This window comes from Palaemon carinicauda, chromosome 1 (genome assembly GCF_036898095.1).
Source record: "Palaemon carinicauda isolate YSFRI2023 chromosome 1, ASM3689809v2, whole genome shotgun sequence".
In the NCBI taxonomy this organism is placed as follows: domain Eukaryota; kingdom Metazoa; phylum Arthropoda; class Malacostraca; order Decapoda; family Palaemonidae; genus Palaemon; species Palaemon carinicauda.
In genome coordinates, this window is record NC_090725.1 from 108956698 (window position 1) to 108981742 (window position 25045).

The following is a 25045-nucleotide window of genomic DNA, read 5'->3' on the forward strand; positions in this document are numbered from 1 at the left end:
TCAGATTAAATAGCTGCTTAAAGAATTAATGATAAACTGTATAACAAATATTAATTCACAAATACTCTGTTTATCATGTTTACAAACCAAAAGTCAATATATAACCTGACCATTACCAATATAACTTTACCCTATACAGCAAACTATAAAAATCATAACACTAAGCCAGTTAATTTGAAACTGCTTCCAATTAGCCACTTTTATAGGTTCATAAAAATCGATAGGCCACCAATTTTCAAACCCCTTTCTACTATTATATGAATCATATTGTTTTCCTCACAGATGTTGTGAACAATACCACTAAATCTACTACGATAGGCTACGGCAAATTTCATAAAATTACTGAGCTTTCCCTAAAAGTTAAGTCCACACTGAATTAAAATGATTTATGGATTCTATTGCTATCAATGCAACAGTGACTAATTAGGAATAATCAATACTATATATTAAAGGACGTTACTTAAGTCTCTATTTCTGGCAACATTTCTTCACTTGAAAATAGCAGCAGAGTTTGTGATAAATTAAAAATACATGAAACCATTACCTGTACAGTACTTTTATTTAACTGCTTAGCTTACGTATATTTAGATTTCCCATTTTACAAAACTAGCACAAACTTTGGCTATCAAATTCACTAGAAGGGTTTTATTCTATATAAGAACCGTATCGAAGAATCCATAAAAATTATATCCACAGAATAAAAATAGTTACAATACACAAATTAGTTTGTACAATAGTGTTAAGTGTAGTGCTAAGATTAACTCTCAAATTTAAGAAAAATTAATCAATAATTGTGATGAAGATTTTGTGTTTTCAACATAAGCTACAAGTATGATATGTAAATTTACAAAATGATGCCGAGTGGTCATTTACTTGTGAATATTTATGTGGGCCTAACCTATTGAGGTTTAGTATGAATATTTTAGTATGGTTTTCCATATTCAATGAATGCTTATTACTTAGCACAGTATTAATTATATTAAATAAAACTTCACTAGTTTAGTATAGTACTTTAACCCAATAGATTAAAATTTGTTGCCATAAATATTTTCTTGTCTAACCCATTGTGCAAAAGTTTAAAATAATTACATTTTATACCTAGTTATAAAATAACCATAATTAATAAACTAACAAACTGTTTATAATATTAAAAGTTATAAAGGCTACGATTGCTTGTGCATAGCCAACTTTAACAGGCCTAAAATGAATTAAGGTAGCTTATCTAGCTGGGCTTTCCCATTTCCGAGCCAATTAAGCAAAGGCCTACTTCATGAACGCATCAAACCACATCTTATAAGTCTTTTCTGGGCTCCACCTGTGCCGCTCCGTGAAATGCTCCTTTTACATAATTTCTAAGGTAAAAACTGCTATGAATTTACCAGAGAAAAAAGTTGCATAGGAATGCCAGGTTGAACCCAGCCCGCTCACCTAATAAGGTGTCGGTATAATAATACTGGGGCGTGATAAATCACAACCAGAGGTCTCGCACCATTTAGATATCTCCTCTTCAATATCCCTGTTACAGCGAGGTGCCGTTCAACACCCACCTCCTAACTCCACTACCAACAACCCAACCCACGCCAGTGACGTCACTCCTTTTTCATAGCACTTGCTGTTCGCTGTTGTGTTTTCTCTGCGGTGTTTTCGGTGTTGCCCTCAAGGATTTTGTGCACAATGTCGGATTCTAATGTCTCCCCATCTAAGTTAAGTACCAGATCTATGAGTTTTGAGTCTTTGGAGGTAGCCTTGCCCTTAGTTTTAATTCTATCACAGTTTTTTGTTGTTCACCATTCCTTGGCCCCGCTTCGCGGCCACCATGTTGGCTTGCTACCTCCTCCACTCGTTCTTAACGCCTTACAATTAGTCTTCTATACCGATTGTTTTTCGTTACGAACCTTTTCGCTGGGTATTTTCACCGATCACACCTTGTTTTATATTATATTATATTATTGTTATTATGATATTATCCTACCTATCATAGTTTTGAACTTAGGTTGGCTGGCTGCTCGCCTTCGGGCGCTTCCTAGTTGGTTTATTATCACGTTATAGCGTTTTTACCCAGTGTTTTATATCTTTACAACCTAGTTGTTTTTTGCTTTAGTTTGAGTGGGACTCTAGCGAGGCAGTTTTAGTTTTAATTATTTGTGTTATCCTACCGATCGGCATCTACCCGATGTAGTGTTATGTTGGCCCCCCTGTCCAGCTCGGTACTTAGCCGCGCTGGAGGGCTCGGCTCGTTATTCTCCTGCCTTTTCCCCTGCGTCCCTCTCTTACCATCTTATTTTTAGCTTTGCATGCCTTAACCTAGTTCATTGTGTCACATTATTTTACTTTATTCATTTATCCGTTTATGATCATTCCGTTTTTATTTTCGTGGTTCGTCGGCCAGGATGGTACCCCTGGCCTCCCTCTGTCCCACGTGATCGCCTCAAACTCCCTCATTGGCTTGTTCTCGCTGCCTCCTCCCTCTCCACCTTTCGGGGTATGGCCCCCCCCTACCCCATCCCCACTCCAGGGATACCTCTCATCTCCGAGACTTTGGAGTCGGCCGTTTTGCCTTACGGGTTGAGTCCTCTCGTTCCCCAGTAACCCCCCCCCCCTCCCGGGGTACCTACTGACTCCTTTCCCCCAGTTGGAGCCGAGAACAACTAGCGAGGCTTTTTATCTTTTACGCTCACTCCCTGCCCTTTCGTAGCCGTTTTTTCTCCGCCGCTCTGATTGGCCATCGATCAGCTGGGGAGATCTCGTCTATGTTTTGGGTTTTTCCAGCATGATTCCCCCCGTGACGTTCCGCACCCCACGGAACCCACACAATGGTAGCCCCATTTTTTATTAGCGAGGAATTCTAAGTTTTTATCTTTCAAGCATTGTCGAGTTTTGGTTTTTTGCTTTTGTTAAGGTCCTTGTGACCGACTGTGAGTCTCTGGGTCTCCCCCCCCCCCCCCATTTTTTGACCCGCCTACCCCGGTAGGCTAGCGGTGACCCCTGGGTCTACCTCAGTTGTCTCCCCGGAGCCAAGGGTATAACCATTGCCTATATTATATTCTATACTCATTCTCGACGATGCTCTTTATGAATGATCATAGCTATATACGGATTTGATTTATTTGAATTTTACCTTTGCTAAGTGTTTTCTACCGATTACATTAACGGTTTGGAATGTTATTCTTAATCCTAGCCCGGCTGATGCCGGTTTACTTTTAGTACCCGGAGCCCCCAGGCTCCCCTTGGGATCCTTACCTACTATGGGATACTTGTGTATCTTTATTTTACAGGTGGTCCGCTGTAAGATGACAGCCTGTGCAGCCGTACTTCAACAAGCATGCGGCCACGACGTGTGTAGGTCACACGCCCACTGTGCTGTCCTAGTGGACGACTTGACCGTCTGGCACCCGGACAACTGTGAAGTCTGCTACAAGCTGGTCTCAACGCTCACCTCGGACTCGGTAGGTGTTCCTGCCGTTACTATCTAGATTTACTTAGTTTTAATCTTTGGCATTTCCTGTTATTTCCATTATATCCTCTGATCGACTGACCCTGTTTATCACGACCTACATGTTTACACTTACTCCGTCGAAGTCACTTGCCACTAGTAACGGTCTATTTTCTTTAAGAGCTCCCAGTCTTCCAAGACCTCGGCCCTGGCGACCCTTAAGGTCTGGGTCAGCGGGTTCGCCTGCAACGTTAAGGCCAAGAAACCTTACGTGCTGTCCGAGGAGTGGTGCAACCTGATCCACCCCAACACTAAGACCTCGGCTGCGGTCCCTAAGGATGTGGCGGACCCCATCATAGCCAAAATCAATGAAGTCTTGCTCTTATCTGAAGACCAGGTGGTGATGGGTGAAGCCATATTGGAAGACGTCGCGGCCATTAACCTCGACAGAGCCTATGGCTCTCGACGAACCGAGCTAGGTAGGGAGGTAGGTGAGGCAGGTGGGTCCCGGGCTAAGATCCCTCTCCTTAGCCCATCTTTCTCTTCTTCATCTACTCATTCTTCTTTTCGGAGCTTCCCGGGGCTGATATCAGGCCTCGTCCGGTTACCCCGAAGATTAAGGCTCAACGCAGGCCTTTGCTGAAGACCCATAAGTCTTCCAAATCCCCGAAGTCTGTCAAGACTTCCTCTTCTAGTGTCCCCAAAGACTCAGCTGTCGCATCATATTCTTCTCATGGGTCAAGAACGAAGACAGCCTCCACAGCCACCCCAGTGGCTCCCTTTGACCCGGACGCTTTTTCCAACAAGCTACTAACTCAGATCGGTTCCATGATGATGTCCCTCACTGAGAGGATGCAGAACCAAGAGAATCTTGTGGAGAGCCTCATGCGTTCGGGACTACCGCAACAACAACAGTACGCCATCCCGGACGCCTCCAAGCTCCCGGAGTTCACCAAAACCAACCCATGGAGAATGCCTCTGCACTCTCCTTTCAAAGATGGCATGCTGACCATCGAGGGATGTGGCACTCGGCCTCTCGAGGACTTAGAGTTCTACCCGCCGGTCTCCAATTCCCCTTCCCGTTTTGCTCGTTTGACCGAGGAAGCTCTCGTTAGGCTAGATAAAGTTCCCAAGGAGACTGTGATCTACCCGAAGGAACAGGCCCAGTCTACCTGGGTTCGAACACTGAACGAGTGGGAATGTGTGAACACCATGCTGACACCCCACAAAAGCTCCTACACAATGTTCGTGGTAGACGAGCAAACCCCCACTCCGTGTCACCAAAATGATGGACCTAGCCCATCAGGCCATCAAGGAGGACAAACCGTTACCGCAACTGCGGGAAACGGACCTGACCTCCCTCCTGTTCCCAGGAGACCACGAGTGTTGGCATAACGCCCCAGCCACCTTCACGACGGGCAAACTAAGTGCTGACTGTGCCTCCACACAGTTCGGCGAGCGTCTTCCCAGGCTCCCGGACTCTTTGATCCACCTCAAGTTCGAAGCCCGGGCCAGGCTCAGCAGGTCTATTAACTCAGCAACAATGGCTGAGATGACCTCCCTAATGTACGAGGAGGAGCCCCTCTTTAAGGTTCTAACCAAATCTCTGCTTCAGACCCTGCTGACCGATGCCTACGACTTCCTCGCAGCCAGACTTCGTTGCCGGAGACACGTCTTGTCTGAGGCCACCATCAGACATGAGCCTAACAGGCTCATTAAAGCCCCGGTCTGGGGTCCTGACTTGTTCCCGGAGGACCTAGTTAACAACATCCTCAGCGAGGCTGCCAGGGTAAACCAAAGCCTCAAGGTTCGGTGGGGCCTAGTCCCAAAGCGAAAGTTTGAGCCAGCCGGCACCCCTGCTCGAGGCAGGAAGAAGTTGAGGCCCTTCCAATCCTCTCAAAATCGGCAACCACTTCAGTTGGTTCAAACCATTCCGGTGTCGCAAGGTAGCCAGCCATCTACTTCGAAAGGACATCCTCAACAGCAATATGTGTTGGTCCCTAAGGCTCAGGTAGCAACGACCTCTTATGCTACCTCCCCTGCCTTTAACCCCAACTATGAAACCAAAGGTGCCTTCCAGGGTTACCAACACGCCAAAGGCTCAGGTGCGAGGGGTGCCTTTCGTAACAGAGGTAGCGGAAGGGGTTTCACCCGAGGCAAAGGGTTCAGCGGAGGCGGCAAATCGACAACGAACCATTGAAGATCCTCAGGTAGGTGGAAGACTCTACGTCTTCCGGAACCGTTGGAAGTTCAGCAATTGGGCTTTCAGCATAATTTCCAAAAGTCTGGGGTGGAGTTGGATAAAAGGGCCCCCTCCACCAACTAGTTTCCATCAACTTCCAATGAAGGAGCTAGCCTTATATGCAGACGATCTGTTGCAAAAGAATGCAATCAAAAGGATACATCACTTAAAATTTCAATCTCGCTTGTTCAGCGTGCCAAAGAAAGACTCTGACAAGCAAAGAGTAATCCTAGACCTGTCCCGTCTGAATTCTTATATTTGATGCGACACGTTCCACATGTTAACCGTCTCTCAGGTGCGGACCTTACTTCCCCGTGGGGCCGTCACCACCTCTATAGATCTTACAGATGCCTACAATCAAGTTCGATAGCAAGGCATTTTCGTCCTTTTCTAGGCTTCAAACTAGGCAACCAAGCCTACGCATTCAAAGTAATGCCATTCGGGTTCAACATAGCACCCAGGATATTCACCAAACTGGCAGAGACAGTAATCCAAGAACTACGAACCCAAGGAATTCAAATAGTAGCTTACCTGGACGAATGGCTTATCTGGTCACACAACGTTGAGAACTGCCTCACAGCAACAAACAGTGTTAAAATTCCTTCAACAGTTGGGGTTCCAGGTCAACTTCGAAAAATCCCGCCTGGTCCCGGAGACCAAGTTTCAATGGCTGGGATTACAATGGGATCTACTTTCTCATACGCTATGTCTCCCCAAAGCCAAGAGGACAGAAATAGCAAAGAGCACGAAACGTTTTCAAGGACAAATTGATGTCCAGGAGAAATCAAGAGAGAATCCTGGGCTCCTTACAGTTCGCCTCTGTGACAGATATTGTTCTGATGGCCAAACTGAAAGACAAACCGAGTATGGCGCTCCAGGGCAACCGGGAAATATCGAGACAAAAGAGCTCGACTTCCACCAATTCTGAGAAAGACTTCGGCCATGGACAAAGGTCAAAAGTCTGGCAAAGTCAGTTCCCTTACAATACCCGTCTCCAAGACTCGTCATTCACACAGACGCCTCCTTAACAGGCTGGGGGATACTCCCAGCACAGGAAGGTCCAAGGACTATGGTCGACTGTATTCCGGCAACTCCATATCAATGTCCTAGAATTGAATTGAATATAGGATTTAGGCATTAAGCCAAGCACTGGGGCATCAAAGGCCATTCAGCGCTATACACTATAACGAAAATCATTCAATCATATCTGTACACACCATTTAGTATCATTTTAATCTTTAATACAAATCGTAACACTTTCATACAATAAAATCTAGATGTGAAATAAATATGGATTAAAAGGGTAAAATAAATAAATAAATTAATAAAATCAATTGTAGCTCGTAATATAACCCAATACTTTGTACAAATTTTCTCAAGTTCAGGGTATTACAGTTTTCCCCCAGTATCTCTCTTAAAGGTTTGTCCTGGAGTAAATGTGTCCTCCTCTGAAGATTAAAAACAGGACAATCGACTAAAATATGTTTAACATCCATTGTCACTTGACAGTATTACAAAGAGGGGGCCTGTCTCCCTTCCCCACTCATTAAATAATTGTGCGTTGCATGTGTGTGGCCAATACGCAGACGAGTTAAAATAATGGTATCCCTTCTACTTGTAGAATTACAAGATGACCATTTATCCACCAATGGGTGGATTTGTTTCAATTTTGTATTGGTGGTCAGTTCAGACCATCGAGCTTGCCACTTATTTTTACAGTAAAGATGAATCTCACTTTTAAGATCTTTGTAAGTACTCAAGGGGGATGGATTACTTAGCCCTGAGGCTTCCTTTGCTGCCTTATCTACTTGTTCATTTCCATCCACCCCAACATGGGCAGGGACCCAACAGAAGTGAACACTGATACTCTAACTAGACTGCAGAAGTACTAACCAGTCCTGCACCTCTTGTACTAGATGATGGCCTGGCATAATTTGTTTTAATGAGTGTAAAACAATATTGAAATCCATAAAAAATTGTATAAAAACTATTTTGGTTGCCATTTTTAAAAATATGTTGGACTGCAAGAATTATTGCGTACAGCTCAGCAGTAAAAATTGAACAAGAGGATGGGAGTTTCCTTCTAATAACAATATCCCCCACCACAGCTGCACTTCCAACTCCTGCAGCCGATTTGGAGCCATCTGTAAAAACATGTTTCCCATGATGTTGAGCAGCATGATTTAAAAACCCACTTTTCATTACCCTACTAGGTAAGGAATTTTTCCCTCCTGCCGTAAAACATACTTTAACAGGTGGATTGCACCAAGGAGGAGACTTGGGATATCCTACCTCTGCTATCTGTGCTGTTAACAAGCCTATTTCTCTAGCATCATTTTTCAGTTGTACTTCCAAAGGCTTAGGCACTCTAGATCTGTTAGGAGCCCGATCTAAAGGCGCCCTAACAGATTTACAGTTAGGATTGTTTCTCACAGCAAGGGACCTAGCTAAAAACCTCAAACTCAACTCCTCTCTGCAAATGGAAAGGGGAGGTATGCCAGAATCAACATAGAGACTGTCAATGGGAGATGTTCTGTAAGCACCTGTGCAGATGCAAAGCCCAGCATTGTGAACAATATCAAGTTTTCCAAGTAAAGTCTTTGTAGTTGACCCTTATATTTGGCATGCATAGTCTAACTTGCTCAGACACAAAGATGTATAAATTCTAAGGAAAGTTGTTCTATCAGCATCCCAATCAAAATGCGATACCACTTTCAGAATGTTCAGTGACTTCTTAACCCTGATAGAGAGGTCATTTATATGGGGACCAAATGTCATTTTCTTGTCGAAAATGACTCCAAGAAACTTGACACTATCCTCATATGGCAAAATACAATCATTTAAGAAAAGGGTGGGGATCTCTTCCCTTTTACGAGTACGAGTAAAGCGAATGGCTTTGGTCTTCTGAAGAGAAAACATGAATCCACGAGAATTTGCCCATGCGGAAGCAGCATTTATTGCAATTTGAAGATTTTGGCATGCTTGTAGTGCAGATGATCCCCTATAATAAATTGCAAAGTCATCGACAAATAGTGATCCTTGTATGCCAGGAGGTATGTGACTAATGACACTATTAATAGCAACAGCAAACAAGGTCACACTCAATACACTGCCTTGGGGGACACCACCTTCTTGCATGTAGGATGAAGATAGTTCTGACCCTACTCTCACTTTAATTGAGCGGTTTGATAAAAATTCTTCAATAAAAGAGAACATATGTCCTCCTATACCCCACGAGGCCAATTGCTTTAAAATACCACCCCTCCAGGTGGTGTCATATGCCTTTTCGAGGTAAAAAAAGACACCCACCACCTGGTTTTGGTTAGAAAAAGCATTTGAAATTTCCCTTGATAACATCAGCAAAGGGTCTAGCATACTTCAGTTCTTCCTAAAACCAAACTGTCTGTTAGTTAAATGATTTTTTGATTCTAGATACCACACAAGTCTGTTGTTGATCATTCTCTCAAATAGTTTGCATATGCAACTGGTCAAGGATATGGGCCTATAACTAGATGGCAGTTCAAGGTCTTTACCAGACTTGTGGCCTGGAATTACAATTGAAGTATGCCAGGAATCAGGAGATGTATGGGAAGCCCATAGACCATTAAAGGTTTCTAATAAAAATTCATTGGTATCCACTGGAAGATGTGATATCATTTCATACCGAATGCCATCCTCACCTGGGCCAGTTAAAGAAGAGCTAGAGATTGCATTTTGCATCTCCTCCATACTAAAAGGCAGGTTAAAATCTTCAGTATTTGAAGCAGGAGGAACAACAGATGTTGATGCTCTAATTTGTTGAAATGCTGGGGAATAGTTGTCAGCACTTTATACATGGGCAAAGTGCTTAGCAAGAACCTCTGCTACATCTTTGGGGTCAGATATATATCTTATTTTCCCTTAATATTGGTAGAGGCTTAGGGACGAATTTACCTTGAAGTTTTCTAATCTTGTCCCATATTTCCTTTGAAGGAGGTTTGGTATTAATATTAGATATATATTTCTTCCAAGATGCTCTTTGCTTTTTTAAAAGTTCTTTTTTGTTTGGCACAGGCTCTGAGGTACGCTATTCTATCTGCTCCATAGTTTGTTCTCAAGTATCTTCTGAAGCAAGTTCGGGTCACTTTTCTTGCGTTGGAAGGAACTACAGAGCGATGAGGTAAACTGCATGTTTTAGGCATAAACTTGCTAGCATTATCATCGATAATATTTTCAAGATGTTGATAGGCATGCACTGGAGATGTAAATTCATCATACTCTTTATCGGTGTGTGAACAGTTTTCATAAGCTGCCCAGTCTGCCTCATCTATCTTCCATTTTGGTGGACACTGAGAAGGAAGATTATGGATAATTTAACATTATTGGCCAATGGTCACTACCATGTAGGTGTTCATTTACTGACCAAAGGTAGTCCAATCAAATGGATGAGGAACAGATTGACAAATCAATGGCTGATGTAGAGTTGTGGAATACATCATACCTAGTTGGAGAACCATCAATCATTAGTATTACATCATTGTTGTCGATTAATTCTTCAACAAGATTACCCCATCTATCGCACACATTTCCACCCCATAAAGTATGCTTTGCATTAAAATCACCCATTAAAATAAAAGGGGCAGGAAGCTGATTGATCAGGTCTTGGAGGTCAGAAAGTCTAAGCCTTCTTGGATTACCAGCATGATCTAAGAGGAAAAGTTCTAAGGATGGTTCAATATATAGCGAGCATAAAGTAATTTTTTTCCTGATATGAGTTCTAACTGCACATGCCTGTAGTGGTGTATTGAGTAGGATTGTTTCAAATTTTACAGATTTGTGAATAATAAAACCTGTACCACCTTGAGCTCTTGCAGCTTGCAAAGGAGGGGATCTACAAAAATGATAAGAGAGTCCAGGATTAAATGGTTTGTCACTAATCTTGGTTTCCTGTAGATAAATTACCTTCGTGTCTGAGTCCCTGGTTAAAGTTTTTATTTGCTCAATGCTAGTACTTAGACCTCTGCAATTCCATTGGATGATAGACATTATCTTTTGTTATTATTTTTCTTTGTCTCATTTGTCTTTTGGGACTTTTCAGATGAAGCCATGCAAGGCCTGGAGATGGAAGGCTTTACTAGGCCACCACTCTTCTTGTCTTTCTTTCTAGGATCTTTATAAGAGTCAACCTTAGGATCATGAGCAGTAGGGCACTTACCCGACTTAGATGAAGGTGAGGATGATGGGGACCTTTTCCTCTTTGGAAGATCTTGTTTTCCAATCTCCATCAAATCAGGTAGAGATTCTGCCTGAGACAATACATTTAAGGTGGTGGAAGCCACATTGGCTTCCTTGGAGGATCGTGCTAGAACTTCAACAGTTCGAGCACTTAACCCAGAAGGCTGGGCTACTACCTCTAGGGGAGATGCTCCTATCGGTGACAATACTTTTGGTATGTTGGAAACCATATTGACCTCTTTGGAGGTTTGTGCTCTGGCTTTTATAGGCTGAGCACTTGACCAAGATGGCTGGGCTACTACCACTAAGGGAGATGCACCTGACAGGCCAGGTGCTGCCACTGGCCCCCCTGTGGTAGCAAGGGGTAGTGGATTATAATCTTTTGGTGGCATCTTAACAGCGCGAGCAAAATTAAGTTGCCGATTGAATAAATGCTTTGCATAACCTACACTTATATGTTCAGCATTTGCTTTCAAGATTGCAGCTTCTTTCTTGAATTCTCTACATCTTTTATCATTTGATTTATGATGATCTTTACAGTTTGCACAGGTTGTATCTCTGTTGCATTGGCCATGTTCTAACAAAGAACAGTTAATACAGATCTTCGTATTATTGCAGTACCGGGAAGGGTGACCGTACTTGAAACAATTAAAGCATTGTAAAGGCCTAGGTTTATATTCTCGAACACGTACTCTTTCATTCTCAATAATTATATGATCTGGTATAACAGGGGTTTCAAATGTTAAAACTACCATGCTTGTTTGAGGGATCTTACTTACTTTCCAAACATTAACAGGGCACATGTCCAGAATTTCTGGTTCTGAAAATTCATATAGATCTTTATCAAATACTACTCCTTTACCATAGCTGAAGCTCATATGTGGTTTAATATCCTTAATAGGATCAATTTCTGCAATCTTCATGCCACAAAGCATGTGAGCTTGAGTATCTGATTTTGCATTAATCAAAACAGATTGCTTCCCATATCTGCTAATATCCTTACTTTTAATTAAACCAATTTTTTTTTTATAAATTTACTAATCTTATAATAGTTATAATTATCTATCTTCCCAGATGCAATTATCCATGTTGGGGGCTTGGGGGTTCTTACTTCTGGAAGTCTATTCTTTTTCCATCCATTCTTCTGGTTTATATACCGTTAGGTGTCTCTGTGCTTTATCACCGAGCCCCAGAAATCAAACAATAGTCAATTTTTATGCTCTCTAAATTTTTATTTGCTTCTAAAGCAACCTCAAAACTTGAAAATGATACCCAAGCTTCCTAAAAGCCTTTACTACCATTAAGCTCCATTAAAATTTCTTTGATTGCCCCAAATCTACAGAAGGCTTCATGAATTATGTCATAGCTACAACCAATTGGTATGTTTTTTTTAAGTGGAGAATTTTCAGATTTTTTGTTGGATCTGGTAATGAGCCAGAACCAGAGAGTAAAGTATTACTGTTATTATAAGAATCATTTTCCACCAGTGCCGATAAATTGTCTTTAACAACACTGGTCAGAGAAGCATTGTTGGAGGAATCCTTTTTATTGCAGAGGTTGTAAACAGAGCTTTCCCTATTTAAACAAGCAGAAGTCGTCAACGGTGTCTGGGGTTCGCCATTTGATCCAGGGGCAGGGGGAATATTAAGTTTACTCATTAATTTTTTGGGGGGAGGGAAGGGGTCATAATAACAATGAAAAAAAAAAACAATGGAAAAAAAAAAAGTTTAAAGGAGAGAAAAAATTAAGACTGTCTGAAATTCCAAAGAGGACACCGTTAGCCTTTCCTGGAATTAATTTCTCCATCAATGACACCTGTGAAAGCTGCTTACCAAATGTCCACTCCCTACCCTACCACAAAGGGATGGTACCACTATGATTAGAGTGGCTCAAGTGTATGCCAAACCCGCTTGATGGGACAGAGCATTTCAAGAATACAATCATCCCCACTCTAATCATAGAGGCAGGCAAACCGGACAGAATGCAGAGTCCTATCTCTATGAAATCGCCAACCCCTGGAATCCGAAGGCCAAATTTCCTAAGAGATAGTTCCGCGTGCCAGTATGGGAATACTGACACTCCTAGGTGTCCAAACATTTTTGGGCAGTTGGCAAGACCACCACAGCTCCCACAATTGATTTTGAAATAAAAACCGATCATGGATAATATGTCCCCTCTAAAAAACCTGGACAGTGAAATGGGTAAGAGATTTGACAGCAAGGTTGGAGAGAGCTGATAATTATGAAGGAGGAATAAGCAATAAGAAGTAATAGAAAAAGAATGAGAGAAATTTAGAGTCAAACTGAGAAAAAGAAATTCCCCAGTTCGAGAGCCCTCTTGCCCGTTACAAGCCTTCAGCACGGGAATGATATGCCGTGCTGAAGCCCAATGACTTCATCAAGGCATTCTCTCGTTAAGAGGGATCAATGTCCTAGACGCCATGGCGGTATTCCTTACTCTAAAAAGACTTGACCCCAGCCAAGAACCAACAAATCAGATTAGTTCTAGACAGCGCAGTCATAGTCCACTGCATAAACAGAGGCGGCTCCAAGTCAGCCCACATAAATCATGTCATGTTAGCAATATTTTCCATGGCAGCATCGAACCAGTGGCATCAGTCGGCGGTCCATCTTGCGGGGGTGCGGAATGTAGTGGCGGATGCACTTTCGAGGACAACTCCGTTGGAGTCGGAGTGGTCACTGGATCAACACTCATTCAAATGGATCTTATCTCAGGTCCCGGGGCTCCAGGTAGACCTGTTTGCAACAGAGTCCAACCACAAACAAGAGTGTTACGTAGCCCCCAACCTGGACCCTCAGGCTTATGCCACAGATGCAATGTCGTTAGATTGGAACACTTGGGAGAAGATTTACTTATTCCCACCGATAAATCTGTTTATGAAAGTGTTGGACAAACTCAGGACTTTCAGAGGCCAAGTGGCTCTAGTAGCCCCCAACTGGCCCAAGAGCAATTGGTTTCCCCTGCTGGTGGAACTGGGTCTCCACCCTCGACATACCCAATCCAATACTAACACAAGTAGTACAAACTCGCAATGTGTTAGCTTCCTCATAAATTCAGTGCGCCCTAACTTTATGGACTTCATGAAATTTGCAGCCCAAAGAGGTGCAGATATTGATCCTCAAAATACCCTTTTTTAGGAATCAGATAAAAGGGAATCCACCCTTTGACAATATGATTCGGCTGTTTAAAAACTTGCAAAGTTCTTAAGGGACTCAAAGGTTGAAATGATGACTATGAATCTGACAGTAACCTTCTTCAGAACTATTTGAATCAGGCCTAGCGGCCAATACAATTACTACAATTAAATCAGCCTTGAAAAGGATTTTCCATATTGGTTTTAATATTGACCTTACGGATTCATACTTCTCATAAATTCCGAGAGCCTGCGCCAGATTGAAACCATCGACTCGCCCTAGCTCAGTTTCCTGGTTTCTGAATGATGTCCTTAAGCTGGCCTCTGACACTCTTAAAGAATCTTGTAATTACATACCATTATTAAGGAAAACCTTGTTCCTATTGAGCCTAGCTTCTGGCGCCAGAATTTCAGAACTTTCAGCCTTGACTAGAGATCCAGGTCATATTGAATTTCTCTCGTCAGGGAAGTCCTTCTCTCCCCTGACAAAGTTTTCTTGGCTAAAAATGAGGACCCCCAGAACAGATGGTCCTCCTGGAAGATTGTTCCACTTCCTCAGGATCCATCATTATGTCCAGTTAACACTCTGAAAGCCTACTTAAATAGAACTTCCATGAAGTCCTCAGGGCCCTTATTCATTAGAGAAAACTGAGGAACCATTACCCTGAAAGGAATCGGACAATAGATTATTATATTAAACAGGCTAACCCTGAGTCATTCCCTCACGCCCATGATATACGAGCTGTACTTCAGTTAATTACTTTCATCACATGAACTTTGATGAACTTTCGAAATATACAGGCTGGAAGTCCCCTAAAGTTTTTAAACGCCACTATTTAAAACCTTTGGAAGCCCTAAAATTTGCTACAGTGTCATTATTATTATTATTATTATTACTATCCAAGCTACAACCGTAGTTGGAAAAGCAAGATGCTATAAGCCCAGGGGCTCCAACAGGGAAAAATAGCCCAGTGAGGAAAGGAAATAAGGAAATAAATAAATGAAGAGAACAAATTAACAATAAATCATTCTAAAAACAGTAACAACGTCAAAACAGACGTGTCATATATAAACTATTAACAACATCAAAAACAAATATGTCATAAATAAACTATAAAAGACTCATGTCCGCCTGGTCAACAAAAAAGCATTTGCTCCAACTTTGAACTTTTGAAGTTCTACTGATTCAACCACCCGATTAGGAAGATCATTCCACAACTTGGTAACAGCTGGAATAAAACTTCTAGTACTGCGTAGTATTGAGCCTCGTGATGGAGAAGGCCTGGCTATTAGAATTAACTGCCTGCCTAGTATTACGAACAGGATAGAATTGTCCAGGGAGATCTGAATGTAAAGAATGGTCAGAGTTATGAAAAGTCTTATGCAACATGCATAATGAACTAATTGAACGACGGCGCCAGAGATTAATATCTAGATCAGGAATAAGAAATTTAATAGACCGTAAGTTTCTGTCCAACAAATTAAGATGAGAATCAGCAGCTGAAGACCAGACAGGAGAACAATACTCAAAACAAGGTAGAATGAAAGAATTAAAACACTTCTTCAGAATAGATTGATCACCGAAAATCTTGAAAGACTCTCAATAAGCCTATTTTTTGTGCAATTGAAGACACAGACCTTATATGTGGTTCCTCCTGAAGGTAATGAGTCTTAATCACAATGTCTTGCTCTATCCTTCTTCCTCCTACCTGCCTTACTTATTGTTCCTACGTAGTTTTTGGTTTTGTTTTACCTGAGCTACACCCTTATGGTGCAATGTTATTTATCATACCTGTTAATAGTCTTACTCTCCCTAGAGTTGATTTTTTTTATTCTTACCCTTAGGGTTGTAAATTATTTTGATCTTGCATCGTTATTTTACCTTGCTTTGACTTGTCATCCCTTAGTTTTGGGATTTTTGCTACATTGTATTTACCATCCCTCCTTTATGTTATTTATTCACTGGATACCTAGTATGTCCTATTTCTTTGAATTAAAACAATGTTTTGGTATTATTTTGTCTTTAATTTACTTTCCCCTCAAGTATTGTTCCAAGTTTTGGGACCTTTTCTCTGGTACAATTTCACGGAGCGGCACAGGTGGAGCCCAGAAAAGGTATTTTGACGAAGGAAAAATTATCTGGGCGAGAGACCTGTGCCGCCCAGTGAACCCTCCCTGACTTCCCTCCCATCATGGGCCCCAAACTTGGGTGCTATGAGGAGTGACGTCACTGGCGTGGGTTGGGTTGTTGGTAGTGGAGTTCGGAGGTGGGTGTTGAACGGCACCTCCCTGTAACAGGGATATTGAAGAGGAGATATCTAAATGGTGCGAGACCTCGGGTTGTGATTTATCACGCCCCAGTATTATTATACCAACACCTTATTAGGTGAGCAGGCTGGGTTCAACCTGGCATTCCTATGCAACTTTTTTCTCTGGTAAATTCATAGCAGTTTTTACCTTAGAAATGATGTAAAAGGAGCATTTCACTGGGCGGCACAGGTCTCGTCGCCCAGAAATAGATTTTTCCTTCGTCAAAATCCCTTTATTTACCAAAGTACCTGTTGACTACATATTTCTTAGTGCATACATTGAATTCTGAAAGTTAATAGCAGCAAATACTATCAATAACCTTGATATATTGTGTTATTAAAAGCAGTCAAAATATTAAGTTGGGCTTCCTTGATTCGGAAGCGAGTGGACAATACCCTGACAATCATGAGAATGTTGACCTTATGGGGCTCTCTAACTGGCAATTTAATTATCCTGTCTAAAAAAATTTATGCTAGAAAAAGATATTAGCATCCCTTGAAAGTTTCGATTATCAACCTGTAAAATTTTAAATTTTCAATATTCAGACAATTCTAAAATGTTATTTTTCTGTTTAATAGAAAGACTAAATTAATGGCACATAACCAAATTAGTTCTAGACAAAGATGATAAAATTGTGTTTTTCAACTTGGATAACCTATACCTTTATATTTATTGTTTGAATAGCATTTACACCTAGAACGTACACATACACAATTCCTTAAGTACCTTAGGGCCTTAATCATATGCTATGATGAAGATTGTCTACCAAAAGAAATTTTTACTAATCTATACCTCACTAAATATGAATAACCCCAGAAAAACCTACTATATCATAGTTAGCAAATAAGGGAAGGGGAATTTATAACACTACCTTTCATGAAATTCATCTTCCCTTATAGAAAAACTAAATATATAGTTGGGTTAAAAAATCACTAGGCATTGTATACATTTATAGTGCAAATTCTATATATGTCTATCAATCCACTGGCTTAAACTTTTTAAACTTTTCCAGTTCATTCCAAAATGTTGGCACTCAAAATTATATACTGAAGTTACAGTGTTGGATAAGATTAATTGAAAACAGAAAATTTGACTTCTCAAGTTACAGTGTTGGATAAGATTAATTGAAAACAGAAAATTTGACTTCTCAAGGCAGTATAATTTCAAAATTTTATTAGAAAAAAACAATGATCTGCTGCATTTCAATACTAAAGTGAAAATTATCCTCATGATAAGTAGTTATACTCAAATCCAGTTTTTCAGCTACTTAAAGAAACAACCACTTACTGCAAGGTCCATCAGATACTTTTTTCACACAACGGTTTTGTTTTAAGGTGCATTCGTTGGCGTAAGTCCGTCCATCATCACCACACACTGGGTTAATAGCCAAGAGACATCTACTTTCTGCCCTCATCTTATAGTTTGCTGAAAAATAAAAAGTGTTACAGCTTTGTATGAACCTACTATTTCAGTATCAGATTGATTGATTTAAAAGTTTTCTGGCATCCTGACATCTAAGGTCATTGATGCCGATTTAGTATAAAGTTTATTTTTTTAAGAACATGCCCAAAATTAATGTTTTCTGGGTCGACATGTGTTCGGCCGGAGAAAAGGTCCTTCTTGTCACTTTTCTGATATAAATATATTCCAAATATACCAGAGAAAGTTAAAGCATTGGAATGCAGAGGTTACTACCCTCGCGCAAGCACCCTAAGGGCGTCTTGTATAAAGAAGGGGCGTGTGAAAGCCACTATTCACATGACGTCTTCCATTTAGAATATTCCTTCGTCAATATACACAAGAGGGGTGTGCCGTAAAAGCGGTCTCCACCGCATCAACCTGGACCACCCCACCAACGCCCGACACCAGCGCCATCTGACATCCTTCTTTTTGGACTCATCTTTTTGGACTCATGAAGCGTTGTACCCCTTGCTTGTGCTAGCTCTTTTTACGCTCTTTTGGGCACTTCTTTGAGATGGCTGAGGCTCTTCTTACCCCTGCACCAATGTTAAGTACCCTAGATTCTGTTTATCGATTCAGTGTTAAGATATTTTGTCTTAAACCCGCGTTTCAGCGTGTTTTGTTGGCGCACGGCTTCGGCTATGTGCAGCCATCTAGCGCGTACTCAGCATGTTTGTGTTTATCTACCTTGTTAGTATTTTTCGGGTCCAATATAATAGTTTCATTGCATTCTCATGTTTAAGGTTCATTTTTATAGTCTACAGTACCATCCCTGAACCTTTATGTTAGTTTTTTTACCAATTTTGGTCGTTTTACGTTGTAAACACTAGTCGCTTACGAGTCCCGTATTTGTATTTTTATTTTAGTTTAGCCTAAGCGAAGAAAAGAGCCTGGCCAGTGTGTGTTTTTTCACATTTCACGTATTTTACCCTGACACTGGAGAGGGATTGCCTCTTTCCGTCCTGGCCTTTTAGTCCTCTCTTCTTCGCTTATCTCAATTTTATTATAACTTTGTACTTGTTTTATTTTTGCTCGAGAATAACGATGGTTATTCACATAGGGTTCTTATTTTATTATATTCTAGCGAGAGTAGAGGTAACCTTACTAAAGAGAGGCTGGAGTTCCCCCCTTTTTCCTTTTGTTTAACACTGCCTATGCACGTAGGCTACTGGAATTATAGACCCTACATGTCCAAGAAAGGCTGGTTACTCCCCCCCTCTATGTCTTTCAAGTAACTCTTTATCAACAAGTGTCATAAGGTTACCCGACCACTAGCTAGTTTTTTCTCTAGTTATCATTATTCTATTCAAGTGGTAGTTTGCGGTAATGCCTTGTGTTAGAGCCAGACTTGGTACCTTATCCCGACTTAGGTTAGGATCCCCTACATGGCCTGCTCTCCGAGCCACCGTCTGCGTTCCCCCTCTTCCTTTTAGTCCCTCCCCCTCCTCCCCCGCTATGGCTTGGGGATATAAGGTACAGGACAAAAAGTGAGTAATTTGTTAGAATTACGTTACGGAGCCCTATCGCCGGAGCTCCGCCGATGGATCTCCGTCGGCATAGAGGTTTGAGCAGGAAAAGTCCTTGCTATTTTTATATCGTATAAGTGACTGACGCTTATCTCCGGTGATTCATGATGATTGGGAGCATCTCCCCTCGACAGGTTATCCGGTTTTAAATACGGTACTCGTTCTGGCTACGGTATTTCTACTCCGTTCATCCGGCCTTGCCGGAGATGCATGGTACTAATAATAGTAGATTATACAAAATGTTTAACTTCATCATTCTTCTGCCCCGTCGTTCTCCGGACCTCCGGGGTGCAACGGAGTAAAATTGTGAATTATAATAATAGATTTTTTACTACAAAATGTTTAATTACAGTCTTATCATTCTTTTGCTCCGTCGTCCTCCGGACCTCCGGGGTACAACTGAAAAAAATGTGAATTCTAACTACGAAGCTTACAGTACTGTACTAGATTTTTTGAATACAAGGTTTAACTAGCTGTCTCTGCTCACTACTCAAGACGCTCTCCGGACCTCCGGGGTGCAACGGAGGATAATAGCAAACCCTAACTTTCATATCTTACAAGTACCCATATAACACAGTACACACTATAATGGTGGCGACTAGCTTCGGTAAGTCTTCCATATGCATGTCAGGTTAAGACTTCTTGCATACCCCATTAACTTAGGTTTAGATTAAAAATATTTCCAGGAGACGGTGTACTTATAGAAAATTTTATATTACAGAAAGACCGCTGCGCCTTCAGAGACTGTTCAGCAGCCTTTATCGACCAGGTGGGCCACGACGTCTGCCGGTCACACGCTCATTCTGCGATCTCCTTCGCTCTGGAGGAGGGCCAACTCCTTACATGGTTTGGTTCCCGGAGTCATGTTCGCTGTGCTTCGACATGATTTCTATCCTATTGAATGAGGTAAGATTTGGAAACAGTTGTTCATACTCATGGTTTCTATTTTTGTTGATATAGACATAATCCCCTTTTTTAGTCTTGGGTAGTATGAGTTTTATAATCCTATCCCCTCTTACAGGCGGACGAGGAAGGTTTGAAGACGGCTAAAACAGGTCTCCGGCAGTGGGTCTCCGGGTTTGGCCGTAATGCCCCTCAAGGTTGCCCTTATGTCCTGGACAGCGACATGGCATCTCGGTTGTTCCCTGGCTCCCCGTCTGCGGCCGTGGAAAAAGGACTAGCCGCCCCCATCATAGACGCCATTCGAGCTGCAATGGCCCCACCCTCAGAAGACCAGCAACTGTTGGGGGATGTAGCTGCCTTGGATATCCATCTGGAACCGCTGGATGAGCAGGTAAGTGGTGCGGAGGATTCGGCAGGTTCTTTCTTTTCTCCAACTCCTCATATTTCCTCCTTCTTAGGCTTTGACAAGCCCGCTGCTTCACCTTGGGAAGGAGCTTTGTCAGTTCGACCCAAGGTTAAGCCCTTAAAAGTATCTAAGCCTTCATCCGAGGATCTGAAATCAGCTCCGTCGACAACAGCAGAGTTGTCTCCGGTCTCTAGGCCATCGACTTCATCCGACTGTTTACTAGCTGCCAAGGTTCCTCCTTCTAAAGGACAGAGGAGTAAATCCGCTAAGTCTAAGACGACGGAGCTAGAAAAACAAACTTCAATCGCAAACTCCCTTGCTACATAGCCCCCAACCTGGACCCTCAGGCCTTTGCCATGGACGCATTAGCTCTAGACTGGAACCTCTGGCAAAAGATTTATCTGTTCCCTCCAGTGAATCTTCTGATGAAGGTATTACACAAACTACGTTCCTTCAAAGGAACAGTAGCGTTAGTAACAGACAACTGGCCCAAAAGCAACTGGTTTCCGCTCCTATTAGAGCTGAAACAACGTCCCAAACGGATCCCGCACCCGAAGTTGACACATGTAGTCCAAACAGATTGTGTCAGCCTCCTCAAGAATACGGTAGTTCAAACCCTAACTTTGTGGACTTCATGAAATTTGCAGCCCATAAAGATGCAAATATTGATCCGGACAATGTCCTATTCATTGAATCTGACAAAAGGGACTCGACTCTTAGACAATATGATTCGGCTGTTAGGAAATTAGCGGACTTTTTAAAAAATTCAGACATTCTTCAGATGACCCCAAATTTGGCCATTTCATTTTTTAGAACTTGTTCAAAAAAGGCCTAGCCGCTAGTACTATCACTACGATTAAGTCGGCACAGAGAAAGATTTTTCAGGTTGGCTTCAAGATTAATTTAGCAGATTCTTATTTTTCATCTATCCCTAAAGCTTGTGCACAGCTTAGACCTTCAATCCGTCCACTAAAGATCTCATGGTTTCTAAACGATGTTTTGAAACTGGCGTCAAGACACCAATAATGAATCCTGCTCGTACATTTCTTTACTTAGAAAAAACTTATTTCTTACAGCCATGGCCTCAGGTGCCAGAATTTCAGAATTAGCAGCTCTCCCCCGTAACCCTGAGAACCTAGATTTCCTCCCATCAGGAGAAGTACTGTTCTCCCCGGATAGGAGTTTCCTAGCTAAAAATTAAGACCCTCAAAACAGATGGTCCCCTTGGAAGATTATCCCCCTTCCACAGGATACTTCTCTATGTCTAGTAGTGTCCCTTAAGGCCTTTTTAGCTAGATCCACCACACGTTCCTCCGGTCCCTTATTTACCAGAGAGCAGGGAGGTACTATCTCCATTCAAGGTTTTAGACAGCAAATACTTCATCAAACAGGCTAACCCGGAATCCTTTTCACATGCACACAATATTCGGGCAGTAGCCACCTCAATTAACCATTTCCAAAACATGAATTTTGATGATCTTAAGAAGTATACAGGTTGGAAATCTCCTATGGTCTTTAAACGCCTCTTATCTAAAAAACATACAGGCCCTAAAATTTTCTACTAAAGCAGCTGGGAGTCTTATCTCTCCAGATTAGTTTTTCCTCTTAATTTAATTTTTCGTCCCTTTCTTTTCTTTCTCCCTTCTACCTGCCCCTCTCACCACGATGCCTCTCACCTCGGTGGAACAGATGCAGCTACCCTGCATCATGCTCTTCTTTAGAATGTCGATCATAGATTGTGTTCATTCTTATGTTGAATTAAACTTTTGTTTTTTATGCAGTGTATATATTCTTACTTCTAGCATACTTACGCATATTTAAATTTAATATTTTTGTTTTGCCTAGTGTTAAGATGTGCTGAAACCTGTTCCAATATTGATTTAGTAAACCCTTATACATGTATTTATGATGTTTTTCCTTTTACCTTATATTAAATTTGTTTTGTTTGAGCTTGGAAGGCATTCCCTTATCTTTTCACCGGCGAACACAGGTCGACCCAGAAAAGGGATTTTGATGAAGGAAAAATCTATTTCTGGGAAGAGACCCGTGTCGCCCGGTGAAACCCTCCCCTGTTTGTTCCCATCCCGTTCCTTTCCAAGCCTATCTTGGAATCCAAATACAGAAGGATGTCAGATGGCGCTGGTGTCGGGCGTTGGTGGGTTGGTCCAGGTTGATGCGGTGGAGACCGATTTTACGGCACACCCCTCTTGTGTATATTGACGAAGGAATATTTTAAATGGAAGACGACCTGTGAATAGTGGCTTTCACACGCCCTTTCTTTATACACGACGCCCTTAGGGTGCTTGCGCGAGGGTAGTAACCTCTGCATTCCAATGCTTTAACTTTCTCTGGTATATTTGGAATATATTTATATCAGAAAAGTGACAAGGAGGACCTTTTCACCAGGCGACACAGGTCTCTCCCCAGAAATAGATTTTTCCTTAGTCAAAATCCCTTATCTCTCCTCTTAAAATTGATCACACTGCCAACCTCGAGGAGAATGGAACATCATATTTTATTTTATTTTTCAATTAAGCGATAATACCAACCAGTGTCATCTCAAATCAAATGTCTACTTGGGTAAGAGGCCCAAAAAATAAGAACCAATTGACAATTTGGAATGGAACAAAACATGGGATATTTGGGATATGGTCTATAAGGCCTAACACTATTCATGGAGGCCTTTCTGTAATCTTTTTAAATTTTATAATTACATGTACGTATAGTTAAAACTTCAATAGTCAAGAATATTCACACTTTATACAACTATGTAAACTATATTCTGACATTCCTACATTAATATATGGATTCAGTCATTTTAACATTGTAAAATACAAATTCACTCACCTATGACTGTCAAAACTAAATAAAACTGAAGTTATTTCTCCTAAAATGACAAATCTAAACCATACCCCTTGACACTTCAAGTAAGGGCCATCTTTCTTGTTGCAGCTCATTAATTTCCTCAGAAGACAAAAAAATTCTACACTGGTGCACAACTAATCAAAAATAATAGATTATGTCATAGATGTGGAAATTACCTATTCTCAATCTATATGGGGTCAACCATTAACTTCGATTAAAATTTCTGTAAGCTAGGAGTTGCTAAAATTGCTTAATATCTAATGATATTTTCATTAATAAAATAAATTTTTGAACATACTTACCCGGTAGTTATATATATAGCTTACGTCCCAGACGCCAATGGCAGAAAATTCGAAACTCGCGCCAACCGCCAGTTGGATAGCCATGTATACCACCCCTGCACCCTAGCGAGGTACCTTGGAACCATTCCAGTGACCCTCATATTCCATGCCTCTAGTCTCTTAGAGGGGAGGAGGGTGGGACTAAAATTATATATTACTACCGGGTAAGTATGTATGTTCAAAAATTTATTTTATTAATGAAAATATCACTTTTAAACACAAGACTTATCTGGTAGTTATATATACATAGCTGATTAACACCTTTGGTGAAGGGTTAGAGACAGCTAGCATATCTGGAATTCTACTTAAGAGTTAATTAAAACAAAACTTAGGGGTTCGTACCTGATAAGGAAGCTGACTTCAATGATACTCAGCCTCATTATGTCAGCTAGCCTTATGAGATCCAGCAATCCTCCCAGGGGGCTGAAGATCTCGAAGGGACTGTCAAACCGGTGTCAAAACCTCATCAGACAGAACCTCCTCCAATAACCAGTTCCGGGTGCTCTCAAGGAACAAACTTGACCACCTGACAAAATCAATGATTGTGGAAGACTGACACAATCTCCACAAAACCATAAAAAACAATTAAAAGTACCAAGAGAAGAAAAGGTTATTGGGATTATGGGAACATAGTGGTGGATCCTTCACTCACTATTGCACTCGCCGCTACGAATGGACCCAGAGTGTAACAGTCCTCGTAACAAGTCTGAACACCTTTCAAATAATATGATGCGAACACAGATTTGCTCCTCCAGAAGGTTGTGTCCATTATGCTTTGTAGAGATCTGTTCTGCCTGAATGCTGCCGACGTTGCCACTGCTCTGACTTCTTGAGTCTTGACCTTAAAAGTCCAAGGTCTGATTCATTACAATGAATAAGAGCTTCCTTAATCAAAAGCCTGACAAAATATGACAAGGCATTTTTAGACATCTGTAAAGAGGGCTTTTTGACTGAACACCACAAAGATTCAGACTTGCCTCGTAACTTTTGTTCTCTCCAAGTAGCATCTCAGAGCTCTTACTGGGCATAAGACTTTCTACCTCATCTCCAACCAGATCCGCAAGATTTGGAATCTCTAATGCTTTGGGCCAAGGCTGAGAAGGGCGTTCGTTTTTGGCAAGAAAGCCTAATTGTAAGGAACAGAGCTTTACCATTACGAAATCCAACATTTTTGCTAAACGCATGAATCT

At 41.5% G+C, this 25045-nt stretch overlaps 1 protein-coding gene across 1 annotated transcript in view; it reads right to left on the reverse strand.

Annotated features, from left to right (window-relative positions):
• The window catches only part of LOC137653520 (fibrillin-1-like), a 234878-nt gene that overhangs the window by 178764 nt on the left and 31069 nt on the right, over positions 1 to 25045 (reverse strand). The window contains 1 exon segment of the mRNA XM_068387022.1: positions 17641 to 17778. Within this exon segment, the coding sequence (XP_068243123.1) occupies positions 17641 to 17778 (138 nt within the window).